Source organism: Molothrus ater, chromosome 4 (genome assembly GCF_012460135.2).
Source record: "Molothrus ater isolate BHLD 08-10-18 breed brown headed cowbird chromosome 4, BPBGC_Mater_1.1, whole genome shotgun sequence".
Lineage (NCBI taxonomy): Eukaryota > Metazoa > Chordata > Aves > Passeriformes > Icteridae > Molothrus > Molothrus ater.
Window position 1 is genome coordinate 11,919,353 of NC_050481.2, and position 10,202 is coordinate 11,929,554.

Here is a 10,202-nt window from a genome sequence, read left to right on the forward strand (position 1 = left end):
CTAATAAACACCAAGAAAGAGAAGAAATTCCAAACGGACAGTGGAGGCCAAGGCTCCCTTTCTGCTTAGGGAGTAACAGGCCTGAGGCTATGCTGCTTTTCCTCATTTATTTAAGACCAGGTTTCAAGCTGCTGTCCAAATTCTCTCTGCACAGAGATGAAAGGCTCTTGCCATTCAATGTTCCAACTATTGACTCAAGTGCAAAGGGCTACATCTGCTCAAACCTCAGTTTGAAGTTTGGCTGCCAAGGAGACAGCTGACTTAGCCTCACCCTAATTCAGGAACTAGAAGATCCCTTGTAGCTGAATGAAATGGATTTCTTACCCAAACAGGTACTTGCATTTGTACATTTTGTTTACAAACAGTTTGCACTCTTGTAAGGGCACCAAGCCCATGCCTGACACTCGGCTGCAGTTCTTCACAGCAGTACTTTGTGCTCCCAAGTGTTGAAATTCTTGCTTTGAGGAGAAACCAAGCTCTAATTTCAAGTGTTTACATGTACTCCTGAGAGCAAGAAAAAAAATCTTACCATGATTAAGTTATGTAAAAAGTTTAATTATAAAATAAATAAGTTTGTTATGGAAACATTAAATATTAAATACAGTAATAAATATTTACACATTTACAGATACAACTTGACAATTAATGCTGTTTCTCTGCTACCAGAAGATTTCTGCTCTGTTTATACAGAATACAATCACTCTTCCAAGAAGAAACTGAACTCAAATAATATTCTGTGCTCAAAACTGCATGGACAGTTAAGAAACCAAGGACACCTGGGTCAGAAAAGACTGAGGTAAGATGAGTTCTTCACATCTGAACATAGAGCACAAGAGACCACTGCTTGCAAAGCATCAGTGCCTGAATTAAATTCTTCAAAGGAACAGGTTCTTAGTCAAGTTAAACTGATGAGATCTGATGTGAAGTGTTTTATATTTAAGCACTGCTTAAAGCAGCAACAAGTATCTGTTTAACAGAAGTAGCTTTGTATTTAGAAGAGATGGGTCCAGCCTTATCAGTTGGTTGGAGCACAGATCTTTTCCTTTAGATGCAAACCTTCAGGTCTTGCATCCACTGCCTCAGCATCCTAGGAGACAAATTTGAACTCGGGCTAGCACACATGCAAATGGATAGCTCCACTCACACCACGAGTCCCACACAGCTCGGAGGGATTACTTCCACACACACAGCAACAGAGCCCAGGTGTGGCTGACAAAGATCTGTCACCAACGCCCTGCAAATCACAAGTACAGATTAAGCTCTTGGAAGCCAATATGGACAGGGAGCACAGTGACAACAGAATTAGGTTTTTCATCCACTGAGGTCTAGGGAGAGAAGCCATCCCAACATCTTTCCCTTTCTCACTTTTCCCTTCCATCCAGTCCTGAAAGCAGCCACAGGTTCTCCCCCTTAGAGTTAGAGCTGCCAAAGGAGACTTGCTAAGAGAACAAAGTCCATCCACACAACAGCCGAGACTGGAGCTCTAGTGCAGAGAGAGAGCGCTTAGTAGCGGTAGTCTCCAGCAGGTCTTGGCAGCAGGTCCTGTCCCCCAACGAGCCAGCTCCTTCCACATCGTTGGGCCAATATGCAGTAATAACTGGTGTCCTCAGCAAGTGATTCAGCAGCAACTGGCCTGTTGACATCTCCTTGCAGCAGCCTCTCTCTGGATGAATCAGGGCTTAGTGGCAACAGCTCCAGCCCACAGTGTCCAGGTGGATGTGACAGGTAGCCAGAGGTACCCCTGCAGCTTGGCCATGGCCACTTCAGAATTGCTCTGTAACGGGCAGACCAGGCACATTAATCACCACCCAAGACACAAGCACCCTGTGCTAGCACCACAGCAAACCACCGAGCAAAGCAGGTAGCTGAAGGATGTGCACACACCTGAGGACACTGCCAGATACTCTTCAGCTTCAAGCAAGCTTTGAGCAAAACCCTCCAACTGTCACTGGACAAAGCTAGAAAATATCTATAGCTGACATGTGGCAAAGCAAAACTTGACAGGTCGGCTGGAATTTTGCAGGTCTATCTTGCATGGCTTCCTCCTCAGCTCGTAGTGTAACTCCTTTCCAGTAATGCTCCTTGAGTTTGCTGTTACTTACACCTGGCCTCAGAAAAGACCAACTTGCCTGCCCAGTAAAATCCACTAGATCACTCCCAGAAGCAATCCACACATGCCAAGGAGCTTTGGGCCTCAGTTGCTGTGACAGTTGCAACTTGACTGAGAGAGTATCTGTGGTGCCCACAGAACTCGCAGCTTCCTTTTGGTCCACAGCTTCTGAGCACCAGAAACTTCCTGAAACTCTCCTTGCAGGAAAGATATGAAAATGCTCAGTACTTTTCTTCTAAGAGGTGATGATGCTGTGGCACCATCTTCCATTACTGAAGTCTACCACTGTTTCCTGCACTACATCTGCCTCTGTCCAGATATTCAGGACTTCCTCTTCATAGCTCCACATATCTCAGTACAGCTTCCCATCCTCACTTGGTCTTTAACACAGCCAGAAATTTAACAGAGCTGTTGAACAACTTGTACAACTCAAGGTGGTTTTGAGAAACCAGAAAACCAAGCCAGCTGCTCACATGTAACCTATGTGTTTCAAGACACTTGGAGCACAAAAAGCAAACACTAGCTTTGCAAAACAAGCATGCAATTCCCATATAGCCTGGAAGGACTGAGAGGTGTTTGAAGTCAGCATTCATACCTGCTTTCTCCCCATTTACACACCAACATTGCCATTTCTGTTTTCTTGTCGCAGTTTTTTCCTTTCTTCTTTCTCTTCATACTGAGGACACTTTTTCCTGACCCTGTGGAATTATGGCATGTTAGAGATAATTTTGAACCCCAATGCACATCCGGTTGTCACCAGCTTCCCCATCCTCTGCAGCATTTGGACCTCATGTTCTGTGAATCCTCAAGCAACTCCTTGGCACCAGGGAGTTTCAAGCAAGACAAGTTTTTAAGCATTCAGCATCAACCAGTATCTGCTGGTAAAATCAAGGAACCCCTGAACTAGATGTCAGCACTTGTGCCTCACAGAGATAGAGCTTCTTGACTTAAACCAGATTAGGGAGCAAGATGAAGAGAGGTTATTGCTGGGACTGAGCAAAGCAACAGGAGACATTCTGGGTGACAGATTTCCTAGTGTCTTGAGCTTGTATCTGCTGAGACCACACTGTCTTCCTCGACTCCACAGCAGAGCCCTGCAGGCTTCAAATCTAGTCCCTGTCCCTTGAATACATAATAAGAAAGCCCCTTACTGATTTCTCCCAATTTCTCCAGTGTTTTTAAGTGACTACTCCCAGCAGCTTCTCTAGATGAGGGTACAGATTAGCATGCACCCACCTTGTGAGGGTTCAGAACATGAAGCAAATGCACTTCATCAACTACCAATAATCATTTGCTCTTAGAGCACTACAGAACTGGTTACCTCTCCTAGCAGCAAGGAATGAGGCAGTGTTCAGAGAACAAGTGTTCATCCCAGCATTCCTCCAGTTCAGAGTTAAATATGAAGCAACACTGAAATGACAAAGCGTACCTTGTTTCCTGAATTGCAGGAAAAGGTACAGCACGTACCCAACTCAGATGATGTGCTTCATCAAGATCTAAAATTAGACTGAACCTTGGAGTTACTATAATATCCCAGGCCCTACAGTGCTGGAGCTGCAGTGACAGAACTGCAGGACTGTTTCAATATTCTGTTTGTTATGTGGTTTGAAACAGGTACCAAGAAAAGCTCTTTGAATTAATTCTCACCAGGACTCCAGATTCTGACAACCCACCACTGAACTGCAGGGGCTGGTTCAGCTGAAATAGTGCTCCCTTCCTATTAACAGCAAGCAGAATTTGGGACCAGCAGCATTTGCCTCCCCACTTGCTTCCCCTCCAAGTGCAGGCATTTAAGCCCAGCAACATCCATTAACAAATGGACTCTCAGAGCACCATTTCGTACCCTCCACCTGTGCGTGCAGCTGTTGGCTAACAGCCATGCATGAGGCTATCACATTGCTGCTTGCAGGTTTCTCCACCAGGATTAGGGAATGCAGTTCTGTGTCAGCATTAATGCTCCTCCTGGGCTTCCTGCTGTTGTTCGGCAGCACTCTAACTACCCTGGCTGTAGCAAGAGCAGGAAGGCTCTTGGTTTACAATGTAAGGGTCACAGACCTTGCTTCTACCCTCCAGACATATCCAAGCTGGGATTCCTTTCCAGCTGCTTTTCACAGAGGTAACTCAGATGAGCCATGCACATTCAGGTGTTATTTGGCACAGGCCCTGCTCACACTTAAGGAAGACAGACACCAAAGAGGATGATACTTACTGCACTATCACAATGATAAGTACAGTAATGAAGCTGACGCTCGAGAGCAGCACAGCTACCACTACCAGCACAGTCTTTGAGTAGTCTGCCACATCATTCTTCCTTTGAGTCTTCATGAACTGTTCACCACAGCGCTCACCAAAAAAATCCTGATGACACCTGCAAGTAAATATTAACACAAGTTCTTATCAGCTCCTGTGCTGTCTGGAGCCAAGGACACCCACACATACTCAGACCTGACTTAGACATCTTCCGAGTTTCCCATGAATCTCAAGGTGCTCATTTCAGAGCAGGTTCGTGAAATGCAGTCACTGCTCTAGCACAAGGTTTGTCAGCATTTCAACAAGTCGAGATTAGTTTGGGTGTGATGTTCCAGAAAGACACGCCTTTTCATTCTTTTGGTTTGAGTTTATGACCAACTGATGAGTTCAGTGGCTTGTTATGCATCTCAGATTCCATCATCACTTAATTTACATGGCAGAAGGATTCTCAGTCAAAATACTGCAGGAGATGGACCTATACCAAACTGATCCCTGATTTTTCCTCTGAGCCCTCAGATTCCACTGGCTCATGGCACTGACACCTAACTCACAAGCTATAAGTAACTTACTTGCAGGTCACCATCTGGAGATGTTCTAGGTAAATGCATTCTCCATGGATGCAAAAGTTTTTGTATTCCATTTCACAGGGAGTCCCTTTCTTCTTGTTTTTCCCTCTGTTCTTCTTCCTTCTTGATTTGCCAGCATTCTTCTCTCCCCCCCTCTTTGCTGGCTTGGGTTTAACCACAGGTTCAACTGAAAAAAGGACATGACGACTTGGTATAAAAGTGCTAGAAAGCACAATTCTGAGAAAATTGAATTGAAGAATTTGATGAGAGCCAGGAGGACCACCACCGCAGGAGAATCTGTGACCAGGAAGCACAGGATGCAAATGAGAATGCTGCTGGGCATCTCACACCCAGCACAAAGGCAGCAAGCTCAGCAGCTCACTGAAGCACAACTCTGCTATACTTAAGTCCTGTGCCATGCAGACCAGAGCCAGAAGAAGCAGATGAGCCAAGAGCCACCAAAGATGAAGAGCAGCAGAGATGCAGGACTGCAGCAATTCATAGCATAAGACACTTGAGAGCAACAGCACAGTTTCAAGCAAAGGCCTGTAAAGAATAGGGAGTTCATGCTGAGCCCAGCCATGCTCTAGTGTTACATGGGCTCAGGTACAAGGCTAATAGCTCCATTTCTCTAAACTCTCCATTTGCATCAGTGATGAAAGGCACGGGAACTCGCTGTATAGTCCTGGGCACTTGCCGAGGCAAAGCAGCTTGCTATCCCGGTTGGCATACTTGTTTCTCCTAAACAACCTGCAGTGCTGTCTTCAGAAGGAGAGCGTTCCTTTCCAGTTCTCCTGCTTTGTGAGAGATGCTGAGCGCAGGGAAGGAGTGAAGGCCAGAGTCCGCGACACTCAGACTATTTACTCTGCCGCTTACTGCTTCCCCTCATTATCTCAATTAATACAAACCTCTAGAAGAGTGTGGTTTAAAATCCTGGTGACTTAGTAGCCCTTGAATTTAGGCAAGGGCAATCACCTTCCTTTCGCTGAGGAGAGCAGACCAGCCACTGACTGAGGGTCAGAAGCTCCAGAGCAGCCCCATGCATCAATCTGAGCTCAACAGCACTAGTTTGAAATAACGTGGCACAGCAAGAGCCCGCCCCCTGCACTGCTAGCCCTAAAGCTGCCCTGGCAGTGCAACACTGCTGCTCAGGAGTAATAGTTACCCCAGAGATTTAAAAAGGCCCTAGGAAACAGCAGAGCTATTTACAACAAGCTCCAGTTTTGCTCTTGTGCTCCGAAGACCTGATGAAAATAATTTTTGGGTGATACCCACAGTTCTATGCATACAGGCAATCACCACAATGGGGCACAACTGGATCTAACTACTTCCTTACCCTGTATTTCTGGTGCTGAGAGCCCATTCAAAGAAACAAGGTGTAGCTCACTGTTGTCTAGACAGCTGATCATTTTCACTTCTAGAGCAACAAGCCTGGCTTGAAGTTACTTAAAAGCAAAAATGCCTTCAGCAACCAGAAGTCTGATTAAAACCGTATGAGCTATATTAATATGTAAACGAGGTACACAGCTCCTGCAGCAAGGTTTCCTGTGCCTGGAAGTGTGAGCTCACTGCTGACAGTCAAAGGCCCCTGTTCTGTCCCGTCTGACTTGATCTTTAGGTTCGCGCTTTCATAATTGAGGCCACTTCCCTCCCTCCCTCCCTCTCCCAGGCTCAGCTTGTCAGCTCAATCTGTGTCCCTGTCTGCAGGCTGCACGGCCAGGAAAGCCATCCGCAGCTGAATCATAACAGCTTCAAGGTTTAGCCACAGATAAACCTCACGCCAAGCAGAAGAGCTGGTCTACAAACCAACCACCTTAGGTAACAAGTCTGGTTTCTGTGCAGTTAAGACAGCACTTCAGTCACCAAGCCAGTAGTTTGACAGGCTAAACTGCTTGACAACACCAACAGGCGCGTTTCCCCCAGAGATCTTCACAGGGAACTTAAGCACAAGTCCACCAGTTCCCTCAAGTGACCACAATGAGCACGGTCCCACTTAATTTAATAGGTCCTTTAGTCACATTCAAGTCTCAGGGTGCTTCTGCAGGAAAATCAGTAGTCAGATTCACCCCGGAGGCAACAGAACCAGCCTACTCACACCTACTGAGGTTCAAATCACTTGCAGATACCTGGCTTGTACTGCAACTACACTCAGCCCAGAACCAACAAAATGCTCCCGTTCCCACAGTAAGGCGGACGGCTCAGATCTCCTCACAGCTCAGCAAGCGGGCAAATTACAATAAATACACATAACAGCTATTGACAGTGAAGCATTGGCCTAAAGATGCTTAACAAACTTTCCTGTGGCCACTTAAAGGATTTAAGTGCCTGCTTTCCCAACAAAATTTCAGTTGACTCCAACCCAAATAGGCCACCATCAGAAATTAGCCAGAAAAATTCTTGCAGCAAGACAGACAACTTGATGTTAAACAAACCTTTAGGACCAAACAGCACCTAAAGCTCCACTGATAGTTCTACACTAAGCAGGTGGTCACCATCTGACCCCAGCCCTCCTGTGAGGTTTATCAGGAAATAAAGCTATGCACAGTAAGCTACCGGCTGGCCTGCAGCTTCCACACACCCTGGGCACATTCAAGCTAGGTTTCCACCCCGACAGCTATTTCTAAAGCAGCAGCTTCAAGCACAAGCACGTTTTTGCTCCATACTCCACGAACTAAGCATAGCAGCGTTTACAAGAAAGAAAAGGCGTAAGTTGGGACTCGCAAGTTGCGAGATCCCAGAGCCGCCGACTCACCTCGGATCAAGTCATCCACGATGTACTGGTGAACGGGCGGCGCCTCCTCATACTCCTCCTCATCCTCCTCATAGTCAGGACCCAGCACGGGCTCGCCCTCACGGCTCCCGGCCTCCCGCTCCTCGTGCCGTTGCGGCTCCGTGGCGTTGGGCGACGACCCGGCAGCCGCACGGTTCGCTTTTGAGGGAGGAGAAACGGCGCCGTGAGCAGGGGGGCAGAGGGGTCGCCACCGAGCGCGGAGTCCCTCACTCACCTCAGGGTCCCTCACTCGCCTCAGCGCTTTCCCGCCCACGGCCGCGGTGCGAGCCCCCCCCTCAGGCGCGAGCGCGGGCTCGGTCGAGTCCCGATCTCCCCCGTCCCGTCCCTCACGCACCTGCCAGCACGGCCAGCGTGGCCATCAGCACCACGGCCCTCATCGTCCGTACCCGGGGCGGATGGCGACAGAGACACAGAGAGAACGGGGCAAAAGGAGTCGCCGTAGCACAACAGGTGCCGGCGGCGCGCAGCTCTCCATGAGGAGCCGCCTGCCGCCGCCGTCCACTTTATGGGGCGGCTGGAGCTGAGGGCGCGGACGTAGAGCGGCGTCAGAGGGGCGGGGCCGAACGGGGCGAGACCGTGGAATCCCAGAATTACAGAATGACGGAGTCCCAGAGTGATAGAAACACACAATCTCCCAATGCTTTTTCGTTACAAGGGACATTAAGTACCACCTCGTTTCACCCTCTGCCATGGACAAGGGGATCTTCTAAAAGACCAGGTTGCTCCAAGCCCCGCCCAACCACCCTGGCCTGGAACACCTCTAGGGATCGGGCACCCGCAGCCTCCCTGGGCAGCCTGGATCCCACCTGGCCTGGAACCAGCCTGGCCTGGAACACCTCTAGGGATCGGGCACCCCAGCCTCCCTCCCAGCCTGGAGTCGGGAGCGCGCCGGGTTATTGTGGACACACCTGTCTGCTCCTTGCTCTCCCCGCATCTCCCACAGGATTGTTTTCCAGCGATAAACCCGGCCATCAACACCCCCCCCCCCCCCCCCCCCCCCGCCGGCTACGTGTCCCTGAGCAGGAATGAGTAAGGGCTGAGTAAACGGTGGCACCCACCGGACAGGGACAAATGTGCTCCTCGGGGGCACTGCGACTCACGGCTGCCTCGGAGAGCTCCCCGGAGGGCACCTCCTCACGGCCACCTCTCGCTGTTGTGGCACCTGCTGAAGAATCCCAGTATTACCAAGGATGGAAGACACCTGTAAGACCACCAAGTCCAACCTCAACGCAGCACTGCCACTGTAACCCCTAAACCACTGAACCACATCGCCCAGCACCAGATCCAGATTCTTCTTGAACACCTCCAGGGATGGTGAGTCCACCACATCCCTGGGCAAACTATTCCAGTGCCTGAGCACCCAAACAGCGAAAAACATTTTTCTAGTATCTAATCCGAGTCTCCCTTGTCTCCTCTTAAGGCCATTTCCTCTCTTACTCTCACTGCAGGCACAGAGGAAGAGACCAGGTGCTCCACATCACTACGACCTCCTTTCAGGTAGTTTTAGAGGGAGCTGCTGCTTTGAGAGGAGAAGAACTGGGACAGCATGAGAATCCAGAGAAGCCCAGAGGGTCGAGAATGAAGGGACTGGTATCCCCCTGCTCCGGTCCCACAGCACAGCAGGCTGGGAGGGCAGCTGGTGGCAATGCTCCACTGGGAAAGGGGGATCTGGACCTTTTAACTGAAAGAGGACAGCATGTTACTCGCGGCTCAGGAAGCTGATGGAGCCTTTGCTCAAGGTGGCAGAGGTCCAAGTGGTTCAGTCATTGAACCTTCTCCCTTCTTCCACGGGCACACATGATATGTGGCTCCCGGTGTTTTTGCCATGTCATGCCAATCCTGAGAGGCAATGCCCAAGAGGTCTGGAAAAGAAGATGCTGAATCAGTCACTCAGATGTTATGCTGACACAGATAGCTCCAGCAAACCTTCGACAGCATGGTTTTTTTGTGCAATTGAAACTGTCTGAAACAGCTGGCAGGAGCTGACAGCTTTACTTCTGGAGGTTTTGTCATGTTTCCCCTTCACTGCCTGTCCTCATAGGGACAGCAGAGAAAAGGCAAATCCTGCTCATCACTGCAACCCCATGTCAGAGAGCTCTGCAGGCAGTCAACAAGCAGGTCCTGGGCTATTTGGGGGACAGCCAGGGGCTTCACAGGGCTCCTCTTTTCCCCCTTGGACTAGTGAGTTCCCTTCCTGAAAGACCTCCGTAAGTCTCAGTGCCTGGAGTTCACAGAGACCATTTGCATGTGGAGGGGAGTTTCTCCAGAGGCAGAGACTTTGGGGTTTGGGGTCTCTTCTGCTGAAACATGGGGTTGTTGATTTGACAATGGCCAAAGCAAGGTTTGTCAGCCAGGAGTCCTCCCTCTCTTCCTCTCTCCTGCTCTGCTCAAGGCTGGCTTCTTCAGCCAGGCACCACAGCTTCCCCCACAAATTTTCTTTTCTTCAGCTGTTAGTATTTCTAAAGTATTTCTCCCATTTTTTTAA

The 10,202-nt window shown here is 49.1% G+C and overlaps 1 protein-coding gene across 1 annotated transcript; it reads right to left on the reverse strand.

The window, feature by feature from the left end:
- Positions 1-534: 534 nt before the first annotated feature.
- On the reverse strand, positions 535-8,187 carry AREG (amphiregulin). The gene is made up of 6 exons (XM_036382345.1): positions 8,052-8,187; positions 7,679-7,855; positions 4,930-5,113; positions 4,320-4,478; positions 2,706-2,808; positions 535-1,774 (listed from the first exon to the last, which is right to left on the reverse strand). Exons 1-5 carry the CDS (start codon positions 8,092-8,094, stop codon positions 2,721-2,723), a joined length of 651 nt encoding a protein of 216 aa, XP_036238238.1. The 5' UTR covers positions 8,095-8,187; the 3' UTR covers positions 535-1,774; positions 2,706-2,720.
- Positions 8,188-10,202: the final 2,015 nt, after the last annotated feature.

What these genes read in the sequence shown, in the direction of transcription:
- AREG (XM_036382345.1), bottom strand. Translation starts at nt 8,094, where the DNA reads ATGAGGGCCGTGGTGCTGATGGCCACGCTGGCCGTGCTGGCAG. An exon ending in CTCCAGATGGTGACCTGCAA is followed by an intron (nt 4,479 to 4,929) that starts GTAAGTTACTTA and finishes ATTTACTTGCAG; the next exon opens with GTGTCATCAGGATTTTTTTG. An exon ending in CTTATCATTGTGATAGTGCA is followed by an intron (nt 2,809 to 4,319) that starts GTAAGTATCATC and finishes ATAATTCCACAG; the next exon opens with GGTCAGGAAAAAGTGTCCTC.